This window comes from Camelus ferus, chromosome 2 (genome assembly GCF_009834535.1).
Source record: "Camelus ferus isolate YT-003-E chromosome 2, BCGSAC_Cfer_1.0, whole genome shotgun sequence".
Classification (NCBI taxonomy): Eukaryota; Metazoa; Chordata; class Mammalia; order Artiodactyla; family Camelidae; genus Camelus; species Camelus ferus.
This window is the reverse complement of record NC_045697.1, coordinates 44,049,776-44,074,895: the sequence shown is the minus strand read 5'-3', so window position 1 is coordinate 44,074,895 and position 25,120 is coordinate 44,049,776. Positions and strand designations below refer to the sequence as shown.

Sequence of the window (25,120 nt, the reverse complement as noted above, 5' to 3'; positions counted from 1 at the left end):
ATCTTTATGCCTTTATCCCCAGTGCCTATCACTATGCATAACATACAGTAAGCACTCAAGTTATCTGCCGAATTCATTCAAGTAAATAATTATCTGTATTATTATGCAGGTAGAATCCCATTTAAACTGTAACAGACATCGTATTTATACATTATATTAAAGTCTCATTAAAACAGAAACCAACAGCTAGTCATTGTTAAAATGTAAGGTAAACATTTAATGTTTGTTCTACTCACAAACAGTAACAAATTAAAGAAAAATGCAGGTGCAAAGGGCAGCATGTTTCCAGAGTCACAAGGGTGGCACCTTACAGAATAACGATGCTTCACTTTCCACCTGAATATGTCCTTCGAAACATACTTTTTTCAAAACATTATGCTGGTATAATGACATCTGTATATTTTAGGAACTAAGACTATTTACTCGACCTAAAATGATAGGTACCTTGCACCTTAAAGTGAAAACAAATCATGGAAAGCTTTCAAATGCTTTCAATGAATTGTGTTGAGCCTAAAAAACTGATGATATGGTTACCAGCATTTGATGGCAATTTCTAGTATTTAGGGTACTCTGTTACCCAGCGAAAGCTCAACTCTCCATAAAATCCAGGACAGCTTAAGCATAAGACACCGAATATTTTATTTTTTAAAAAGTTACATTTAACATTTTATATTTATAGAGTCAGTATACATGTGACCGACCCAAAAACAAAAATTTTGCATGAACGTTAACTGAAGAGAAACTAAACACCTACACAACGTACCTCATTCAAAAGATCTGTGTTGTACCCACATTTACACAGGCTATGGATATCATCTTAGCATGCAAAATGATTTCTATGTTACTATGTGTTTAGAGTAAGTTTTTTTTTTATCTGTCATATATCCTTGATTAACTGCTTGGGAATATATTAAAACTGAAGTATCTGAAGTGACTAGCAAGAAGATACAGTCATTAACCACAATTCTTGGCATTTGTACCTAATTTTTTTTTTACCTTATTTGGCGATTTCAAAGGTGAGATGGCTATTTTATTTGGTGTCTGTGTTGTAGAATTTAAAGTTGATCCAATAACACCACTTTCAGATATTGTTATGGTCTTTGAAGGAGTCCCGGGAGTAGACTGTGAAAGAACCCTACCTGCAAATGAGAGGCAGCACATCAGTTTGACTTTTTTCAATAATAGGATAAAAATGTCTGTGATGACGACTTACAACCACAAGGACTGCAGTACATATGTTTAGTATTTCATATGTAGCCACGTAAGAACTTAAACACTTAAGAAGGTCCCTAATGAACTGTGGTGAACCTAGGCAGAAGGAAACAAAACAATGCCTCTTAGTAACATTTAGTATCTTAATACCATTTTATTAAAGTCCACAAAAACACTTCTGCTCACATTCTCATCAACACTGTTAAGTTGTATCTACCAGAAAATAGGCTCAGGACAACTAAGCGACGTGTCCTGTGTCACACAGCTCCTCAAAGTCGGGACTTGAATCCAAGTCTTAAAACTTTAATCTCTGTTCTCTACTATATCTCAGCTGCCTTCCTGTTTGAACTTAAACCATTCAGGATACAAGCTAAATCCACATTTATAAAACAAACAGGTATTGGACTAACTTGAACACTTGTCTGGTTTAATGCTATCTGATTTTAGACTGCCCAAAGGAAAAAAAAATTCTTCCAGCTGTCCTGGCCAGATTCCAGCAGCAAAACTGTGTTCCCTTCTGGAAATACCCTTCAGGAGCAACACACAAAAACTATAGTGTGTCTGGATGGTTTAGGGATTTAGAAATCATATCACAAGGAGTTGAAATATTAGGAATTTTTATCCCAGGCAAGCGAGAAATACAAAGACATGACACATCTCCAAATTCCTGAAAGACTGTGGTGCCACTCACCAAATATTCTGGTGCCACCGCCCCCTCTCCCCCATTCTGGGCACATGGTAGAACTCCATGTCCTACCCCTCACCACTCCCTGTGCTTAGATTAGGGCCACATGACTAGTCCTGGCAAATACATTATGAGCAGAAGTGATGTGTCATTTCTGGGTCAGAATATTTACTGCCAATGCAAGACCTTCCAAAGCTCTGTTTTCCTCTGCCACGTCTGACATGGTGGCTCCTCTGTCAGCTGAGGTCCTTGAGTGACGATGTTGAGAAGAGTCCCTTTCTAACTCACAACAGACATACAGATAACCATGAAGTATAAATAAAAAATAAAATTTGGCTTAAAAGAAAAACTTCTGAGATTTGGAGATTGTTTATTATGGCAGAAAACCAAGATTGTCCTGACTGATCCAGACTGTCAAGTTGAAGGATGAGAAGCAATCTGTACCCATTAGATGCATAGCACTAACATAACAGAAATAGAGAACTTTCAGTTCAGCACCAAGAAAGAACTTCTAACAAAAATTTCCAGTTGAAACAACTATTCCAATATGAGTGAGTTTCTATTCACTGAAGGTGTTCCAAGAAGATGGTGGATAATCAAACCCACTGGCTAAAAAGGAAATTCAAGCACTCAAGAAAAAGAGAAGGCAGATAATCAGATTATCTCTAAAATCCCCTCTAACCTTTTAGATGCTATGATTTAACTGACAGATATAATTACACATGAAAGAGGGAATGAGGAAAAGAAAAAGGGAAAAAGAGAAAAAAAGGAAGGGATTTTCTCTTCAAACAAAAATAGAAAACTAGCACATAAGTTTCAGGATTTTTTCTGATAACAATGCCACAGTATACATAGTTTGTTTTTTAAAAAGTGAATTAAGTTTTATCTGACATTTATGAATTTTTTTAAAAATTTAAATATAACTTTTTCAATTTCTTTGTAGTACATGATTACATTTTATACTACTGATATATCCTTTATTGAATTTCAGTTGAGAATTCTGCTAGGGTTTTTTTTTTAGCCTGAATTACATCATAACTAAATAAATCAATTCTATATAAATGAAATGAATCTACATCAAATATTTTCAGAAGGCCACCCTAAAGTGTTGTACCTGCCTGAAGTAACATATTTGCCTGTTCTGGTCTCCAAAACTAATACCTGTGGGATAAGTGTGAAGTCCCAAGAATCATTATATTAAGAAATTACCATTAAAAATACCCTTTCATAAAATGCTCATCATTTATGGTTATTACTGCAATTTCTTATTTGTTAAACATTACTTACATTTCAGAAAACATTCATACAAAAAAATCCTCAATTCCTGATAACTGATAACAGAAAAAGGCCACTTAAAGTGAATTACACTTAAAACAAGGATAAAAATTTCATTGTTAACAACAAAAAAACCCCTAAAACTGAAACTTTTTTTTGCTTATATTTAACAAAAAGTCAGTATAATTACAATTATACTAACTCTTAGGATGAAATGTGCAGTTTAAGGGAGAGAGGATCTTGTGAAAATTTGTGTGACACCACAATCCCAGGTTCTGTTTGATGGGCGCCACATGATAAAGAAGAGCATTTCTGCCAAAATATTTCAGGATTTCACAAATTTTCCCAAGAACCCTCTACATCCTTTATAATTCAAGTTATTCCTTTCTAGGGGGTGTTTTAAGATTTTAGGGGGTAATTAGGTTTATTTATTTACTTGATGGAGGTACTGGGGATTGAACCCAGGACTTTGTGCATGCTAGGCACATGCTCTACCACTGAAAGTTCCTTCCTCCCAAAGTTATTCTTTTTGAAGGGCCACTTGGTTTTCATCCAGATAGCTTTTCTCCTGATTAATCTAATCTCCAAATCCCTGTTTTTCCTTGGCTCTGCAGAATGTTCAAGAAAGTATACAAGTTATACAATTTCACTTTGAAATCAATTTGCAAGGCATTTTACACTCTACTGTCAGGTGTTCTCCAAGAATCAAGAGAGACATAATCCATAAAGCCACAGACAGGCCAGGCAGGGAGTTAGCATATCTGAGCCAGGACTAATTCTATAAGAGATTAATTCATTAATGAATATTTTCACACTGATGAAGTCTGCTTTGCTATAGCAACCTTGTGCCTTGGGAGCTCTGATGATGAGGACCTTTGTACCTCATGTAACCATCTCAAAAGTCATATGAAGTGGCTGATATCAACGTTCCCAAGAAATAAGTACGATGAACAGACAAGATATTTACCCAAAATCACAAGAAAATCAACAGAAGATCCATGACTAAAACTCAAGTTTCCCAACAGCTCCTCCCATACATCACACTGCCTCCATGATAATACCTATTCACTCAACAATACACATTCACTGAATCACATCTATGTGCCAGAAACTGTGCTAGGTATCAGACAGTCACAAAAAGCCAGTCATAAAGGACAAACACTGTATGACTTCACTTATGTGGAACAGTCAAACTGATGAGACAGAAGTCTCTGCTAGGGACGGAGGTGAGGAAGGAATTGGGAAGTTACTGTTTAATGAGTACAGAGATACAGTTTTGCAACATGAAAAACGTCCTGGAGATGGACAGTGTGATGTTTGTACAATGTGAATGTACTTAATACCACCAAAGAACCCACTTTAAAATGGTTAAAGTGGGGTAGGCTTAGCTCAGTGGTAGCGCACATGCTTAGTACTCATGAGGTCCTGGGTTCGATCCAGTACCTTTGTTAAAAAAAAAAAAAAAAAAGGTTAAATGGTTAAATGGTTAAAATGGTTAAATCAACTTTATGTTATGTATATTTCACCAAAATTAAGAAAAATTTAATTCATTAGTAATTTTTAAAAACTAGACGACAAATCAAATCAAAAAAATTTTACTAAGAAAAAGTGTAGTAGTAAGGGAGTCAGACAAGAAAACCAAGTATTACAATACACTATGACTAATGGAAACATAAAAAGCCAGTGTGAAATTTAACAGAAGTCTAATTAAAGTCAACTATTTGGTTAAGTATAACCAAGCTTTATGGAAATATATAGGAAACGGTCAGAGAAAAGAGTACCTAACTAAGCTTAGGGATCAAAAACTTCCAAGACAGGTAGAGATAATCCAAAGATAAAATGAATGAGTTATCCATTAGGAAAGCAAAAAAAAAGCACTTCAGATAAAAGCAACAGTGCCAAGAGCTTAAGTTCTGAGAGAACATGGTCCATTTGGTGATCTCTTAAAATAAGTTACATCAGTAGGTCTGGACCTAAGAGGAGGTGAAAATAAAAAAGTTATGTATTAGATCATAAATGATTTTAATGCTAAGAAAGCTCTAGCATTTGAAGTTATTCCTGATGGATTAAGGCCAAGAAATGGGTAAGAAATGGATATGGCCAAAAAAAATTTAAGCAAGGGTGGACAAGATCAGATTTGCATTTTAGACAAATCACTCACATACAAACATTAAGTTCACCTTGACTGAAAGACAGAAAAAGATGTCCACCATCAATGAGAAGCCCAAAAGTCATTAAAAAGCCATCTAAGTGTACCCTGAAAGATCATTAGCTGCAATATGAAGATAATGGAACCATGGAACCTCCTTGTGATAGGACAATTCAATAGGAGAGTTACTTTGTTGGTTTAAAATTTGGCTTATATTAATTTAAAAGGCTACAAACTACTAGTTAACAGTAGAAATTATTCTTCCAAACTGAAATTAATGCCAGCAACTCTAGTGAAATTTACGAGAAGTCTATCTGTATGCATTTTGGGAGGGCTAGTAAGTCAGCCTATAACTAAAAGGTGAAGTTATGATTAGTGTGCAACACAATGTAAATGACCCAAAGACCCAGCAATGACATCCATTATAGGCAAATGTAAGAGAGGTGAAACCTTGACATCACCATTGTTCATTCGGACACTTCTGCAAAACCAGTTGTTTAGTATACAATTTCCCCCATAACTAAAAGTTATTCAAACTCAGAAACAGTGAACATTGCACTGAGACATTCCTCCTAGTTAACCACCTCCATCCACCCAGCCTCCCAAGGGACTGGTGGTCCCTTTATCATCAATACCTCCAAATCTTATTCACTCGAGCCAACTGAGGCCCACTTCCTGAAGCAGCTCCAAATCCAAATCCTTTCCAATTTTTTCTCTCGGGCCACATCTGCCTCCCACGACAGCCCTCAAGATATAAGCATCCTATACCATCCCAAATCTCTACTAAAGGCCTAAAGAAAAAGAACAATCACTCACCCAACACTGCCCTCAAACTACAATCTCCTTAAGCCTTCTCTCATGTGCTAAAATGAGAAGCCTCCCTACATATAATTCAAAGCCTCAGATTAATGATAAATTACTGCCACTGACTTCAGAGTTGCCTACTGTTACATTGTCTATAAATTATCAAAGACAGGAGTAGGTGGTTTAATACATATTCCAGGGATGGTATAGTTAACATGTGAAGTACCTTCACCAAGAGTACACATTCTAGAAATGGGTAATTAGCATTTGAAAGTCCCTAGCCAAAGTCTACCACCCAGAGGAGCTTCCATAAGCTCTTAGCACAATGGAAATTAGAGATGAGTTCTTAATTGGTGAAGGGAGTAATATTAGTATAGCTCCGAATTAAAGACCAGTCACCAAGGCTGTGTGATTTTCTCTACAAGTAATAAGCTGCTTGACAGGCAAGAAGAAAGAAGAGAGCTAGCATTTGAAGCCATTATAGAAAGAGACAGTAAAAAGAGAACCAATGGTACTTGCAGGGAGCGATAATGATGGGTCATGAACTCCATGTTAAGTAAGGAAAAATCTGAGGACAGGAAAGGGCTGACTATTAATGAGAAAGTAGAAGAGTTAATGAATCAGATTTCAAAGTGAAAGAACTGCTAGACTGGAAGTACAAAGGCAGATTAACCAGAATAATAAAGAGAATGAAAACTCAAAGTCAAGATTTCTGAGGTGCTAGTATTGGTGATGAAAAATTGTCAAGTATCTAATAAAAGAGAATTGGGCCACACTAAGGAATTTGCTGGTAAAAGAAACATAACTAAAATTCTATTACAACTTAAGTAATTATTACCATTGTGACAATTTTCTGTTTCATAGAGAACTGTATACAGAGCATATGAAAATACTGAAACTAAAAATTCAAACAGAAACCATGAAATTCTATACTCTCCCATGTATTACTTTAAACCTACTAGACTTAGCATATGTGCTCCAGATATAAATTGCCTGGATTCAAATCCCAACTTGGACATTTGCTAGCTGAGTGCCTCTGTTTCCACACTGGCAAAAGGAGATGTTATTAATACCTACTTCGTAGGACTGCCAGAGGATTGTCCATTCACCATATGTAAAGAACTTACACTAGCACAAGGACCACAGTAAACAATATGTAAATGTTGGCTAGTATTATTAGAGTTTAAGACTTTGCTACCTTCAAGGTAAAATTCTAACCAAAAACTGAGGAGACTAAAGTAAAGGATTAATTTTGAGATAAGGCATTTTGCTTGAAGCACACATTTAAGAAGTGTAACATTTCTTATTAATGAGTTTGGTTTATAGTAATAAGCACTAAAACATTTCAAGGTCGCAGAACAACCTTTTTTAAACCTTAAAAAGAAGGTAAATATTTAGCTTAATAAACTATAAAAAAATATAACCTGCAATGACTGGTGGTGATACTTGAGTTGTCTGTCCTGTAACTGCTTTACTATTAATTGGTTTTGCAAAGATCAGCTTCGTGATTACTGGACCAGAGGTTGGTGTTCGAGGCTTCTTAGCAATCTGAAATATATAAGTAACTATGAAGACCACTGGTTCTATAAAACACCTACTCAATCAAAATTAAACAGAATTCATATATAGAAGTACATGTGAAACCAGATCATTTAACAAAACATATCTAAGCATTAATGTTAAAAACATTTAAAATACAGCCATTCATCGAAATATTAATATAATCACATCTTTAAGCCATTATATAATAATACTTTTGGATTTTAGTTTCTGGGACATATGCATATAATGAAAACCAAATTAATTTTTAAAATAATGCTTAATGTTCAATAATAACGTTTATCTAATAATAAATATTTCACAATAATAATAATGAAACACTTAGTACAGTAAATACTCCTTTCCAAATCACAAATCATTCAATAATAAAAAGACGGAATAGAGTAAGTTAAGAAAGCATAGTGCAAATGATAAAGCCACCTGTTAATATAATTTCATTGGCCCCTGGAAGCAAAATATAAATACACATTAAAAAGATAGGCTTATGATTTTATCTTCAACTTTAGATCTATAAATCAGGGGCAGACAAATGAAGAACTGAGCAAGCTTACACCCTAGGATACAAACAGACAAGTTTGACAAAACAAAGACTATTCAAAAGGTGAAGCCTCTGAAATACTGTTTACTAAAATACAGCTTTACTAGACTGTAAATTCCTTGAAAGGAGGGGCTATGTTTTATTCATCTCTGATCTTACACTGTTGCCCTGAACTAAAATTCCCCACAAGTCAGGGAAGGTAGAGTTACCAATGTTTTTATATTGAAATTATCCATACATGCAAAGATATAGCTTCTTCTAAAAGAAACAGAAGTTTAACTATGATCAAAATCATAGACTTTCAGAGCAGAAAGGACATTAAATATTAATTTTATCTTTGGCAGATATGAAAATTGAGGCCCTAAAAATACTATTTATTATTGGAAATAATAACTCAAAATGAATAATTATGACCAACTTGAATGACAAAAATATACCAACTAGGTAAATATCAGCTTTGTGTTCAAACTATATATTAAACTAAATAAAACATTTTCTTACATTTAGAATATATTACTTTCTTACACTCAGAACATACTACTGACAAAACAAAATGTAAATGAAATACAAATCACTTTTTAAATAAACAAACTAAGGAGATCCATTACTACATTAAAAAAATTCCCAGCTTTGAAATACACAAATAAATCCATAACTGTACTTTAAAAAACTGATGCAATTTGGAAGACATATAGGGAAATACTTCCCTCGTGTATTTACAGGCCTAAAACTCTAAATTTTAGTCAGAATATGCCATCTATTAACTTAGTATTAAGACTCTCAAGAGGTAGAGGTATTGATATTCTTAGAAACCCATGTTTAGCAAAAAATAACCTTAGCTATAAAAATTGGGAACTTAAAGTATTTCCCTATTTTTAACTGATGTTCACAATCATAAGGCTATATGAATACTCACCAATCAGGAAAAAAATGTAAACAATACAACGAAAAGCAGATTAATTATTAAAATGAACGATCCCGACTTGCCCTTGTGGTTTTATTTCTCTAGTGGAGCATTGCTGAAAATAAGGATTCCAGTTCTGTTAAGGAACCATGCTTTTTGCATTATTAATTCTAAACTACCTTAGAACAAATTTACTTTATTAAATAAAACAGAGTATAAAGGATTATTTTTAACAAAATTTATCTAATAAGCAGAGTAAGACAAAAATGAATCAAAAAATAAATTTACAAATAAGATAGACAAACATGTGACCAAATAATACACAGAGGTAATTTTTGGCACTGTGTAGTGTAGGTGCAGGAACCAATAAGGAGTTATGTTGTTCCAGACTGCTAGATATTTATGACTCATATATACTATGCACAAGAAACATGGGAAAGTGTTCATACATCTGTAAGTAAGTGTAACTATCCCCCTTTGTTACTGCCTCGGGACTCAACTGTCACCTCTTTCCTTCATTTTTCAAGATGGGTCTCCTCCTTCCACCCTTACCCATTGTCCACACCCTAACAGTTTCAATACTCTAATTAAATTTAAGACAATGCTGAGGACCGTGTGAAGAAAAAAACCCAGAAACTCATATACACCATACATTACTAAACCAAATATTCTGGTGCCTAGAATGGAAATAGTAGCTTTTTGTTTGTTTTTTCTTTGCTTCAGAGCTTTGCAGGCTACTCTTGAGTTGGAAAGATCTGAGTTGCCTAAAAATAACTGAACAAGCAGAACAATATTCTAAATGACATTTCTTTTTTTTTTTTTTAATAGAAGTTCTTTTTAAATAAATAGAGTCAGGTTTTATAAAAGTAGCAACAATAAAAGAAGTTGTAAGAATCAGACCCCAGTCTTTGTTTTTATTGTTAGTACTTAGGGGATTATAGTAGAAAACTAGTGGATACAAATAAACTGGTCTTAGAAACAGTATGTATATGTTGCTCTTGTAAATGGAAAAAAAAAATAACATCCTAATTTACATTATAGTTTCTTGTGAACATGGTTATGATTCACATCCCCAAAGCCAGATAAACTCTGGTAAACCAATAAAAACAAATTTCAAAACTGATTCAAAAAAACAAGCTGAGGACAAGGTGTTTCATGGTGATAGGATATCTCATTCAAGAGATCCTCATCAAGAGAAGTAAAAGGAAGTCAGCAATAAGTGAGAGATGATAATGAACAAGAAAGGAGAGGGCACTAAGTGCTTAACAGCGGCAGAAGGAACATGGGCAAATCTTATGGTTTGAGAAATCTTACAAAGTTCTTAAATAAAAAGCCCATGAAAAATGTTTCTAATTATTTTGCAAACATAATAACCAAAACATTGTGTCTAATATCAGCTGAGAGTAGACAGTTCCCCCAACCCTCCTACTTCCCTATACGTCTGCTTAAGTTCTCTAATTCATGCCTTCTCCTTTTTCTAAAAGCCGACGCTTTCAAACAGGAAATTAATTTGGGTTCCCTGGTCTTAAATGGATCATTGTATTTCTAAAAGTAGTGGTGACCTAAAAAGGCCTATTTGAGTATGAAGAATGGGGAACCACTTAATATATGTCCTGATAACCTTTTATCTTAGGCTCCTGTTCACACTAACAATGGGTACCGTTTTGAAGGATCTCCAATGTTTTGAGAACTATACCAAGTACTCATCTCTTCCTATGTGTTTCATCACAATCAAATAGCCATCTTTCAGCTAAAGTAAAAAACTCAGAGACAGTAAATAGCCAATCCAAAGTTCCACAGCTGGGAGGGCAGCAGAGAGGCGACTCAAATTCAGTTGGTCCAACTCTAAACCTTCCATACATGGCACTGCCTTTTCCACACTGCAAACATGAGTAATGCAACGGACAGTAAATTCCAAAGAAGAGGCACACACTAGCTAGTATGTACTACTGCTAGCTCAAAGGGTTTCTCAGAGCAGCAAGTTTTCCTAGACTTAGTCCATCTGTTAACTGAAAATATCATGTCTGAATGATTTTTTGACAGCCCAGAACCAACTCTGACATTTTCATACCAGCAGAACATCCGTGTACTCAAACTACTACTGAGAATACAATACATTTTAAAATGAGTAAAAAGCTATAAATACACTAATTTGGAATTTAACCAAAATTAAGTTCTAAGTTCTCTGGCAGAAATTTTCAAAAGCATTAGACATATCAAACTTTACAAAAAAAATCCACACAATTACTAAAAGCAACATTCAAAAGAATTCAGTAACAACTATGCATTTAATCACCCTACACACACAACTATCAATCAATTTAATGTTTAACATGCATTTTAATTAGTAAGCCCCCTTTTGTTTTTTTACCTGTACTGTTTTTAACTGTTGGGTCTGTAACACAGAGGGCTGAGTTGTAGTATTAATCAGTTGACTTCCTGGGGTCAATGCTGAGACACCAATGACAGGTTTCACCTCTGGCCTCCCTCCAATGGTAACTACTTTAATTTGCTGCGGTGGTAACTTAGCATCTCCTGACTGGGCCTGAGTTGTAACTTTCTGAGCCTGGGGTTGGCTATGGGGTAGTGCTAAAACAATTGGTGAACCAGACTTGCCCAAAGTTGTTAAAATTAACTTCTGTCCATCTGGTTTAAGGGTCTGATTGCCAAGTTTAAGATCAGATGTCTGTGATACTTTGTTTAAAATAATCTGATTGGCTGATATAGTCACAGGAGTCTGAGCACCAAGTTTTTGAAGGCCACTTGGAAAAGCTGGTTGCACTGTGGTATTAGAATCTGCTTTAGTAACTGTGGTGTTCACTGCAACTTGGTTAGTGTGGTTACTGTACACTGTGATTGGCTCCGTGGAAATGGGCGTGGCTGTAGAGTCGCCAGTAGAATTTATGTTGACAATTTCTTCCAGTTCTGTCTCCATGGGAATTGGGGATGAAACAATAACAGCCTCAATACTATCATCATCCACTAAAGTTATACCAGTGTCCATTATCTCCTCTGGAAGCAAACTATTCACCTCAGCTGGCACCACCTCCATGATCGTTCTCCTGCTAGAAAGTTGATCAGGCACTGCAATGAAAGTTGAAAAATGAATAAATTACTAGGTTTCAAAACAAATTTAATAAGAAAAAATTATTCAAGAAAAATGTAAATGACAAAATAAAATTTTTTATCACTGTATAACTGAGTGAAGGATATTCCTGATGCATATTTGGGTTAAACCATTTTAACATGTATCTTCAACCTTCAAGACTCTGAAATATAAGTCATACGGGACACAAAACTGAAGCAAACATTCTCATTCGCCATGTCTCAGTCCAAAAGTATACTGCATTCAGACAACACTAAGTCACATAATTACAGGAAACCCCTTTCCAATTCCTGCTCATAAAACCTTTTAATCTTCAACATCATCTTATTTCTTCCCAGTTATTTTTTTAATTCCTACTGACAGATTTGAACACTGCTGATCCACACAAGAATGTAGATTTAAATGTAAACAGATATTAGAAAATATCCTCAAATCTCCAATGAGCTAAGTCCTAAAATGAGGGTACCACACTATTTATAAAAACCCATTTTAAATGCTCAAACTAATGCTAAAGGAGTTTCTAGAGTAATCCCTCTCAGCTACTGTAGAACAAATGGCTTATCTGGCCCAAGTTTGATCAAGTTTGATTTCTTCATAACTAAAGAAATCTTTATTTGGAAAGAAGATTCTCAAATTCTCCTCAGCCATTTAAAATGTCAAAAGGGAACCATTTAAAAGGTATATAGCCAGTCTCCATAAAGAAAAAAAATGGTAATAATAATAAAGCAAATTACAAACTTATCAAAATGGCAGGAGTTCAGGTTTTTTGAGCACAAGTTACCCACCCATTCTCCTTGCTTGGCCCTGCAATGAACCCTCCACCGCAAAAAAGAAACAAAAACAAAAACCCAACAACAACAACAAAAAACCAAACAACAACAATGACAACAAAACCCCAAAAAACTGCAATGCTTTCAGCCAAAGGTCATGCAGAACTCCCAATAAAGGTGTCAGTACCATTATCTTCACTTATTAAAGACAGTACATCATATTTATGACTGACTAAATAACAATAAGTTATTTGTCCAGAGAATATTACAGATCCATAGGAACCTAATCAATTATTCTTTCTTTTCCCTTTTTTTAAAATATATAAATGCAGTACCCATCCACGATTAACAGACATGAGTAGCCAATTATAATTATTAGCATTGACAAATACCAATACTGCCAAAATTAATCATCATTATTGAGCACTTACTATCTACCAGTGATGGTATAATTTAATTTAGCTTGACAACAACTCTAAGATGGTATCATTATCACCCCCACTTTATAGATGTGAAAACTTAGAAAGCTTAAACAGTTGGCTCAAGGTCACATAATTAGTAAATGGTAAAGCCAGAATTCAAACTCAGGACATGTTTTATGATACCAAAGTACATAATTTTAATCACAATATTATACTGCCTTAAATTTTTGTCACTGGTATTTTAAAATGGAGAAAAACATGTCTACTCCTTTATAGTCAATCCCCTACCCCCAAATCCTACTCTCTACAACAACCACTTCACTAGATTAGTTCTGCCTTTTTGCCCATTCTAGAACTTCAATGGAATCATATATTATGTACTCATGACATAAAGGAATATATAGTATAAGCTTTTTCCCTCAATGTGTTTTTTGAGATTTATATTTATTCTTACAGTTATTAGTAATTTAGTTCCTTTTTACCACCAAGAAATATTCCTTTGGATGAATCTACACAATTTGTTTATCCATTCACCTGTGGATTGCCATTCATATTGTTTCCACTTTGAGACTATTATGAATAAAACTGGTATAAAGCTTTTTATGGATCGATATTTTCTTTTTTAAAAAATAAATACCTAGAAATGGACTAACTGGACCACAAGGTAAGTTTATTTTCAAACCTGCATGAAACTGACAAACGATTTCCCAACTTGGCTATACCATTTTGTACAACTACCAGCAATATATAAGAGAATCCAGCTGTTCCACATCCTTACCAACAATTGGTTTTGTTGGTCTTTTTAATTTCAGCCATTCTAGTAGGTAAGAAATGATATCTCATTGTGGTTTTAATCTAAATTCCCAAATAACTAATGATGTTGAGCATTTTCATATGAGTATTGCCTGTATAAAAGTGTCTGCATGAAAGCTTTTTGCCAATTTTTAAAAAATATTGGTTTTTTTCTGTCTTATTGAGTTGGATGAGTTCTTTATATACACTGAAAAATCATGAGTCACAATAACTTGTAGCTCAGAGGAATCACTAGGGTTTTGGGACCCCAAAATACAAGCACTTCTCTGCTTGCTCCTGATCAGGAGAACACCTTCTGGCACTTGCAGAACAGGCATGTGAAAATATCAACAACAATTCTACCTTCAGTAATGGAGGCCACAACAACAGTACACAACAACAAAGGGCCCCACCCACAGTGGGGCCCTTCCCTACTACAAACTTTGCCCCATCAATTGTCTCTGAACACTCCATCCCCTAGAGAACAGGTATGCTGATGACCTGGATGTAAGTATCCAACAGAGGCATAAAAGTTTGACTCCCTCCTCTCCATGAAGTTCCCCCAGCATATTTAGACACATGGGTATGGCCTTTAGACCCTCATAAGGGCAGGGAGATCTTAGCCCAACCCCTATTCATCTCTCTCCTTAAACACCTGACATAAGAGGAGGAGAGGTTAGGCCACAGAGAGAGACAGCGGCCTGATAGTGCTTACTTTCAGTTTCAAGCACTCACACTTGCAGCTCAACTAAGTCAACTTCTAATGTTGTTAATACACCCAAATCCTCATTTCTGACACCATTTTCTCAGCTTTGGGGACCCCATGCTCAGCAGCCACAGGCCCACCGCCTTTCAGCAAGGGCTATGCCACGGATTTGAGTGTACAGCAACCGAAGCACCATTCAGGCTACCACTCAGCTCAGCCCCTAAGTGTTCACTGAGAGGCAGAACACTGAAGGGTGCCTACACTCCCTGCGCCCACCACCTCTGCCCACCACCTGGGTGAGAGCACTCACTACCAGATGCCAGACAGTCTTTCCATATCCCCAGCCCAGCCCCCAGGCCTTCATCCTTCCTCTTTCAAAAAGCCATGTCTCTGTCAGACTTCATTCTTACGGCCAAAACTGTCAAGAACTGAGAGGGATTTGAGATTTTAGACTCTCCTTGCAAGCTAACAATGTAGCCTGTTATTGTTTCATGGATACTAGCAGACAACCCAGTAGTCCTAGGTCAGAAACACAGGACTTAGTACTCTCAGCACAGCAAGGAACATAAACACCACATGTGTATCAGTTCCCCCATGCCCACAAGTCCCACAGAGCAGAAGTGGAGACACCCAGGTAGATGCTGTGAAGGCAGTGAGTTTGCATCACAACCAAGGAACCCTGAGCTTAAGGAACTGGAATCATTTATAATGGGCTGAAGTACATCTACCCTTTGTCCAAAGGGAGATATTATCTTTATTATACTGGACAATAAGCAAATCTGCCCTTTGCTACAGCAAGAGTCACTAACTCTATTATGCAAGGCTTTATGCTATACAAACATCCTGGAAAAAATTGTTTAAAAGGGCTGTCACTTGCAAGAAGTAAAGAAATGCAAAAACCATGGAGAACTGTCTCCCAATAGCATATCTCTCTACTTCTTTATCTTAGCAATGTCTTCTGTACTTCAAGTGTATAGATCTTGTGTATATTTTGGTAAATTTATCCTTAAGTGTTTCATGGTTTTTGATGCATTATAAATAGCCTTTTTTTTTCCATTTTCCAATTGTTTGTTGCTAATGCATAGAAATTTAACTGATTATTTTATGCTGCCCATGTCCAACCTAGCTAAACTCACTTACTAATTCTAGTATCTTTTTGATGTAGATTCCTCAGGATTTTCTAGAAGGATAATCTATGGTGTCGGAGAACAACATCTGTATTTATTCCTTTCCAATCTGTATGTCTTCTGCTTCTTTTCCTTGCCTTACTAAACTGACTAGTACCTCCAGTAAAATGTTGTAGTGGTCAGAGAAGACATCTTTACCTTGTTCCCAATCTTACCTTAGCTTAGGTTTTTCCTAAATTCCCTTTACTGAACTGAGGAAGCTTACTTACAGCCCCAGTTTTCAGTTGTTTCTTTTTTCAATCATAAATGGACATCTAATCATGTTTTTTGTGCAACGACTGAGATAACCACATGCCTTTTCTCTTTTAGTTTGTGAACTATATTCATTGTTTTATTAAGCCAATTTTGCATTTCTGAAATAAACCCCAAAGTTATATAAAATTATATGAAATTCCATGTTCTATGTATTGCTCAATTCTATTTGCTAATATTTTGTGAAGCATTTTTGTCTATACTCATGAGGGCTATTGGTCTAGTTTTTTTGCACTGGCTATCTGGAGATAATGCTAGTCTAATAAAGTGGGTTGGGATGTGTTTCGTCCTCTTCAATTTTCAGGAAAAGTCTATGTAGAATTGTTACTATTTCTTCCTGAAATGTTTGCTAGAACTCACCAGCAAAGCCATCTAGACATAAAGCTTCCTTGTGAGGTTTTTAACTATAAATTCAATTTCTTTAATAGATGTAGTGTTACTCAGATTATCTCTTTCTTCTCAAGTGACTTTGCTATCTGATAGTTTGTATCCTTCAAGGAATTTCTCTATTTCCTCCAGGTTGCCAAATTTATTAGCATAAAGTTATACATCATATTATTTTAATGTCTGCAGAAATGACTTCATTCTTCATCTTAGTTTCTCTCTTTTCTCTTTTTTTTCCTGAGATTTTTCAATATTATCAGTCTTTTCAAAGAATCATTTTGGCTTCATTGATTTTCTCAGTTGTGTGTCCATCTTTCATTTAATCGACTATTATCTTTATCTCCTTTCTTCTGCTTGCTTTAGATTTAATTTGTCCTTTTTCTAGAAGTTTAAGATGGAAGCACAGATCAGAATTCAGCAAACCATGGCCTGTAGACCAAATCAGGCCTAGAGTCTATTTATGCATTGTTCTTCAGATAAAGATGATTTTTATGTTTTTAAATAGTTGGGGGAGGGAAGATATATGTGGGGGGGGTGGCTGTGTGTGTGTGTGTGTGTCTATATATCTATTATACCTATATATAGATATAGATAAATCGTGGCCTACAAAGCCTAAAATATTTGCTATCTGGCCCTTTATAGAAAAAAAATTTGTCAACACTTGATTTAGATCATTGATTTTAAACTTTTCTTCTTTTCTAAAATAAACACTTTAGTGTTAAAACTTGCCCCCAATGCTGCTTTAACTGCATTCTGCTAAGTTCAATGTTTTTATTATCATTCACTTCAAATGTTTTCTAATATTTTGTGATTTCATCTTCGACACATGGAAAATAAAGAAGTATGCTCTTTAGTTCCCAAATAGTTGGGGGTTTTCTATCTTTTATTGTTGGTTTCTAATTTACTCCTATTATTGTCAGAGAATATAATACTCTACCATTTCCATCATTTGGATATGGAATTTAGAGGCTTAAGGCTCAGTGTATGGTCCCTCTTTGTGAACATTTCATGTGCACCTGAACAGAACATGTATTCTGCAGCTGCTGAGAGTCGTGCTCTATAAATGTCAATTAGGTCAAGTTGGTTGATAGTGTTGTTCAAATCTTCTACAGACTCTTTCCTCTTCTATCAATTACTGAGAAAGGCTGTTAAAATCCCCAAATTTGATTGTGGATTTGTCTATTTCCCCTTTTCTGTGCATTTGTGCTTCATAATTTTGAAGCTCTGTTATTAGGAAGAGCACGTCCTATTTGTACTATTAAAAAAGACTAGGAGTTATAGGACTAGGAGACTTCCTTGGAAGTAGGAGTAAAGTTCAAACTTCTAACAAGAAAAGGTCTGATTGGTTTGGCCAGTGTCTAAGCAGCATGGGCTGTGCAGAGTTCTGGAGCCAGCACACCTTCTAGGCGACTATGATAACTGCTTTATCTGTTTCAGTCAGGGTCACATGCAGGGCACGGTGGCCTCTGCTAAAAGAAACTCTCAAAAGGAGCTTGTGGGCATGGCAGGAAAGGGTTTGGCCATCTAGTTACATGAATCATCACTCTAATTTTATCCTTTAGGAATGGGAGATATGTACAAGCACATGCAACCTCATCATCCCTGTGTTGAGGACCACTCCAAGAAAAGAGAGGACCTTCACGAGCCAACAGGACTGAGGAGCTTTAGTTTACTTCATCTGTGTGAGGGGTTACCTGCCCAGGTATGGTAAGAAAAGAATACAGAACATACAATGCATTTCCCTTGCCTCCAGTATCTTGTGCTCATAAAACGAAGTTCTAAAGGCCTTAGTTTTTAACTAGTTTATGATTTTTATCAGTCATTTAATTAACAAATGTGTACTGCATCCCAACTTTGTGGAGGGAAATTAACAGAGCCTTTGCCCTGACAGACCTCAGAAATCAACAGAAGAGTGGCATCGTCACAACTTTACTTCGGGAGGACTAACTTCATCTCGATGTTTGATCAGACTGGAGGCAGAGAAACCAGTTAGAAGGCTATTACAGTAATTAGTTTAAGGTAGAGAGAAATAGATGGTCTGATTTAGGACATTAAAAGAAATGAATAATATAAGACAGAAATGACAAATGCTCTGTGCTTTTACATTTTTAATAGTCTCTTAGAGAATATTACCAGTGCTCAAACACTGTTCTCTTTCCTAGTTACAGGTGGAGGACAACCTGGTAAACAACTGTTTTCCTTCATGCACATAATAACATAAAGTCGTGACCTATCACCGTATCATAGATGGGTAATTTGTCAGATGTTGGGACAGAAACATCTGAATGCTTAAGAACTATACTTTTGTACCTAGAGGACTACCAGCACTAACTGGTTAACTATACTACTTGGATTTTAGCTTTCATTTCTAAAATCTAACATCAGCAACTGAAAAACTAGATACAGAACTACATTTCTCAAACAAAATTGGGAACAGTGGACTATAGGACATGAGTCTTGAGAAAGAACTGAAAAGTTTGTACTTTCATTTCAATAATACGTATTTTTTAAAGTATACCCTGGATCATCTAGATTACCATCTTATATCCGCCATCAATGGTACTAGAATTAGAGTGAACTAAAGAAAAAGGCATAGAAAGGTCTTATAAGGTAAATGATATATTTATGCCAAGTGAAAGCCAAAACACCTAACCAGTGATTTAAGGAGGAAAGCTCTGCAGCATTCAAACACAGGAAAGTGGTGTAGGAGTTATCATAGGATATACAGTAGACAGAAAACTGCATGCCTCGCCAAGGCAGACCAGAGTATACTCACTATGCAAAGAAAGATTTCATTTCAGCAAAACAACATCATCCATCACCCTAAATTTAATTCGTTTTACTGATTTTATAGTTTTGTTTATATTTCATTTATAAATTTACTTCTGTTTTATACTTGCATAAAAGCAATAAGCATAAGGAATTTATATACATCAAAAAATCAAATATTTCAATAAAATAAAATTATTTAGGCCAATACTGAGGAGCCATAATCTTTTTTTTTCCTTTGAGGGGGATTGTATATTACTCATGCTTAAGACTAACATGGTGGAAACAACAAGGGGATTCAAATCAGAAAGATCCACCTCCAAATCTTGACTCTCTTAGCTGCTTATCATGCAACACTAAGCAATAATCTCTCTAAACTCTAGTTTATTTGCAGGGTTACTGTGAAGATTAAGTGGTACACTAAAACTGAAATGAAAATTCTTCTCTTCTTTCTCTATCTAAATTAGCTTCTCCTGATTTCTCTCTTTTCTAAATTGGCACTCAATATTCTGTCAAAAAGCAAAGTTTAAGATCATGTCATCTTTGATCTCTCTGCACAGAACTATTTATCTGTCTTGTATAATGAAGATTATACCTTCACAATGTCTCCTTCCCACTGCAACCACGAGCTTCCAGATCTCCAAAGCTTGGGGCCAACTAGTTTACTTTTACCTTTATCTCCTCTTACCTACAATACATACTACATAAAAAGCTAAGGAATTATCTTCCTCGAGTACATCTCTGAGGTTGTCATTCTCCTACTCAAAATTTTTCTGTAAATCTCAAGGCCTTCTGCATTAAGGCTCTACCCAACCGATCCTTCCAACTTTACCTCCAGCAATTCCTAAACTGAAAGCTTCTTGAGGCAAAGATATTGAGGTATCTCCAATCCCTAGCATAGTATGTAACACATAATGGATACCCAATAATAATATTTGAAAAAAAGAATGGAAATCTGTCAGTGCTCTTCTCCACCAGAAGACACCAACTATCTCCACTGGCATAACCCTTCCTTCATTCCTTTCTAACACACTTCTTATTAAGACAATCGTTCTAACCACAACAATCTGAAAACTGGTCTTTTAAAGACAATCACAAGGAATCCCAAAAGGACAACAGCATTCTGTGATTTAAAGAAACAAAAAAGGCAAGCCAGTGAAAAAAGCATTTAAATCTCTCTCTTTAATTATTTTAAAAATTCTTAGTCTAATCAGCTGCTTGGTCTTAGCAGCTGGGTTGGCATGGATCAAACAACTGCAACATAAAAGCTGTAAGAGAACACACACACACACACCCCAAAACAGAACCAGATTCCTACTGGATAAAACAAGAATATCAGACAAATGATTTTTTAAAAATCATTAACTAAAATTTCTGAGTACTTCTCAGTTATTTCTCTTAAAAAAATTTTTTTTGGTTTCTTATTCTTCCAATGAATGTATTTGGACACACAAATGTCCAAACTACACAAACACATACACACAAAATATTTCCCCTCTGAATAAAATACATAATGAATAATATTGTATAACATACTATGATATCATCTCTTTGTAGGAAACTTGGATAAGGAAAATCACTGCTAATCATAAACGTTACCAGTGTTCATTTCTTATACATTCACCTCTCTGTAGACTCAACCTTCCACTGACCTAACCTTCCACTACAAAAGCTGAAAAAAAAACAAGGTCCCAAGTTAATGTACAAAAATTTGATTCACATGTAACTTTTCAGTAACACTGCTGGGAATCTGCAGCACAATCTAAAACATACATGGTTATTTAGGTAACCTAACAAAATGAGACTAGCTGTCATAAAGTCAATCAATCCAATTCTCCAGCTCTTTAAACAAAGAGCTAACAAGCCTAGTTTAAATAAAAATAAAACATTCATTCTCAATTCACCTTCAACCAACTTAAAAGACTCACAACAAGTGTATGCATCAAGCCATCACAACTTCCTTCTTAACAATGAAGGTAAAACTTGTGAACCAAAATAGAGCTCCCGGAGAGGTATTCCACTTGGATCATAAAATCTACTGCAAAATCTTCCATTAACTTTACTCTCTGAATTCATGAAATGGATAGGAGGCAAGGAAAAACATGGATATCAAATATGACTGACAGTATCTCAATTGTTATTTGCCAAATGGCAGGGGCCAAGGGGGTCCTCTATGGATGACAGCTCCATAAAAGAAAAAGACAACAGTTTTAATTATTACAAAACTGGTCCATATGCTTAAAAAATGTGAACATCCACCCCCCAACAAGTTATAGACTATGATGTAAGACACAGAGCTTAAATGCAGAATAAAATGCCAATGCTCTGCCTCCCTAAAGAAACATACAACCTGATAAACTGCTTAACATCATCAAACCAACACCCGCCAGAGTGGTTATTTTATATATTAAATCAGGAAATCATGATAAGTGCTAGCGGTTCCTCTAGGCCTCAGCAGCAGCCTTGGGTATAAGAGCAAACTCGAGCCTTCTTAACACTCAAAGAATAATGTTGATGTCATTACAAGGTTACTGATTCTTCTGCACTCTGAACTAGTCATTCCTTGATCCACAACGCAATTCTTTTTCCACCCAGCCTCTCCCCGAAATAGAGACCTCAAAACAGAGCAGCCCTCGGGTATCCCCTTCTCCTCTACCTCCGGCGGCTGCCGCTTTCTCCTCCCTCCGGCTCCGAGGTGGGGGCTCCAGAAGGTCCCGGGCAATTCCGAGCCCGGGCGGTGCTTGTTTGCCTGTTCACGGTCGCGCTGGCCGGCCGCTTCCTTCCCCAGTCTGCGCGAACTGGAGCGCTACAGGGATCCCGGGGGCCGAGGAGGGAGCCGGGGTGGCGACGCCGCCGCGGTCCGCCGCCTCTGGTATGTCAGGGGCCGGGATTGTATTTCGAAAGATCCGCCATTTTCACCTCGTCATCACCATCACAGCTCAGCAGCTTCCCCGACAGCCCGAGCCCGGGCCGCCGCCGCCGCCGCCGCCAGTAACCTCCCCCTTCCTCCTCCTCCCCTCCCTGGCCCTCCCCTCCGGAGAGGCGCACACCCACATATCCGGGGAAACCTCCCGCCGGCCCCGCCAACCTTCAAATGCTCAGGGAGGCACAAATGCACACACAGCCCACGCCGAGACCTTTCACCCCGCCACGAAAGATGGAGCTCCTGCGGGCCCGGTGGCAACGCGAAAGGAAGTCGCGCTACCTGCCGGATCCCAAGTCCGGCATATTTTTGTTTTGAAGAGCAAAAACCATGCGGAAAGGGGCACGCGGACAATAAAGAGCCCAAACTCTTTCATTTTCAATAAAGCAACTTGGGAGAGATGATGGAATGCGTTTTGTTCACTGTGTCCATCGCAGACACTAAAAACAGGATCAAGACATTTAATGTCACTCACCAACTCTGACATTTTCCTCCACCGTAAGCACAGAACGGGCTATTTCCATGGGCAAGTCTGACCTCTCTAATACATCTGTAAATTACAGGCACTGATTCTTAGGCAGACATTGTGGTCAGAACGTCCGGTTTTTAAAATAAACTTCAAAACTATTTTCCTCTCCATTTAATTTCGTCTAATCATTTCTGTCTATAAACACTGTGACTTCCAGTTCGTTTGTCATTGGTTTAAGGCGTCAAAGTGCAACCAGGTTTAAAATGTGTTGACCCTATTCATGAGTGAACAATTTCTAAAATACAGAAAATATACCTCTAAACTAAAATTCTTTGCCAAATGTTTTTAGGATCTCAGTCACCAAATTAAAAAACAAATCTACCACTGATATGTTTATTCGATACAATGAAAATAAGCAGCTTGCTTTAGAACAAGATCCCAGAGTTATCCACCGACCCCCACCATGATGCAGTTTAATAAATAACTAAGAGAATATAAGTATATTTTGATCATCAAAAAAATAGAAGCTCCTGCAAGGCTTCTGACGGGACCAGATTTTTTTTCACAAAAAGAAACTGGTTACCGTTGTTAATTTCAGATTTGATAACCACGCATTCAAAAGATGAATTCTATACTATTCAACTACAGCATAAGCTCTAAAAGATCTGTCTGAAATGAGCAAATTGAATTTGAAGGTTTCGAACAGAGACAGTTTTTTTTTTTAAGTTAGTTTAAGAAAAGAAAGGTAGAAGTTGAAAAAGTCATTTCATTTCCTTACCTTGCTTGAATGACAACTCCATATAAAAGTCAGCAGATTCAGGCTTAAACAAGTGCTATCTATCGCCCAGCCCAGTCGCCGTTTCTATAATCCTGCTAGATGCCAAGAGTATCAAACCTTCCCAATTTCTTCATCTTTAAACTTTATTTCCCCACCGCCAGTCCTCGTCCACCCGCACTCCGCTTGGTGTTTACCGTTGCTTGGCCAATCTAAGTCCTGGCCGGCTCCCTTCCCCCGTGCACCTCGGGAACATTATGACATTTGGCTGGTGGGCTTCGCGAGGAAAACGGACATACACGAAGAAGACACCATACAAAGGGGCGTAGGAAGAACGGGGCGGCGGGCAGCAGGGAAAGGAGGGGCTGGTACAAAATGACACAGCAGCAAAACCGGTTCCCAGAAACCCGGGGCCGACACGGCGGCTCCTCGGGCCGCGCACTGTGCGTGTCAACAGCCGCGGGAGCCCTTCCTCCAGACGGCGGGGAAGGGCGGGCTGCCGGCCGAGCGCCGGCCCAGCCGGTGACAGCCGCCCTCTCGAGTGCCGGCGGGAAGAGGCCGAGCCTGGAGGATCCTCCCGCCTCCTGCGGCCCGGGGATGGGGCGCGTCGGCCCCCAGACTGCAGGTTCCCGCTCTCTGCCACGACCCACCAGCCCCGGCTCCCGAAGGGGGCGGTCCGGCGCCCTCCGCCCGCGCCACCACCCACAGCGCTCTCTTCCCGCTCGCCCGCCCAGAGGCCCCCACCCCGGGGGGCTGACACTCACCAAAGCCGGCGGCGCCGCCGCCTTCTCCTCGTGCCGCGCTCCCTGGGCTCCCAGCAGCCGCGGCGGCGGCGGCGCCTCGGAGACACAGACCCGGGGTTGTTCAAAATCACGCGCCCAGCGCCATTCCACCGCCGCATCCCATAATACGCTGGGCCCTCCCCGCCCGCGCGCCCCTCTCCGCCCGCCCCTCCACTCCGCCCGCCCCGCCTCTCCGGCCGGCTTCCTTCGCCCCGCCCCTTCCGCGCCGCCTTGCCCCTCCCCTTGGCAACCTAGCTAGCGTCATTCCGCAAGGCGCCGGGAGTACGCTCCTGCTCCACGTGACTCCCAGTGGCGCTCTGTCAAAGCTTTCGCACGGAACGTTCCATCGGGCTGAGGCTGGGAGGGGGAAGAGCGGGGTTGGGAGGGACTGCCTTATCTTCTAGCGTTCCTTGTTTGGAAGTCTGTGCTGTAGGTGGCATTTCCAGCATGTTGTGGCTGTTCGACGTGCTTGGGTGGGGAGGTGATCAGCAATCACAAATGCCAAATCTCTTCGTTTTTTAGGCACTGATTTTACAGGGGTCTCTAAAAAGCCCCTGAGAGACCACGCAGAGTTAAACTTATTTAAAGGGACTTTTTTTTTTTTTTACAGTATACAGCCAAGAGTAACACAATCAAAATTCTTTGTATTTGTTCAC

The 25,120-nt window shown here is 37.8% G+C and overlaps 1 protein-coding gene across 3 annotated transcripts; it reads right to left on the bottom strand.

Moving 5' to 3' along the window:
• Window positions 1–396: 396 nt before the first annotated feature.
• On the bottom strand, window positions 397–24,612 carry LIN54 (lin-54 DREAM MuvB core complex component). Of its 3 annotated transcripts, none has more exons than XM_032456659.1 (4): window positions 23,686–24,081; window positions 11,499–12,211; window positions 7,550–7,673; window positions 397–1,139 (listed from the first exon to the last, which is right to left on the bottom strand). In XM_032456659.1, the coding sequence occupies exons 1-4, from the start codon at window positions 23,705–23,707 to the stop codon at window positions 955–957; spliced, it is 1,044 nt and encodes a 347-aa protein (XP_032312550.1). In that variant the 5' UTR covers window positions 23,708–24,081; the 3' UTR covers window positions 397–954. The 3 variants fall into 3 exon arrangements, with proteins under 3 accessions (XP_032312550.1, XP_032312568.1, XP_032312560.1); XM_032456677.1 differs by lacking the exon at window positions 23,686–24,081 and adding an exon at window positions 22,172–22,560 and having other exon boundaries at window positions 398–1,139; XM_032456669.1 differs by lacking the exon at window positions 23,686–24,081 and adding an exon at window positions 24,447–24,612 and having other exon boundaries at window positions 399–1,139.
• Window positions 24,613–25,120: the final 508 nt, after the last annotated feature.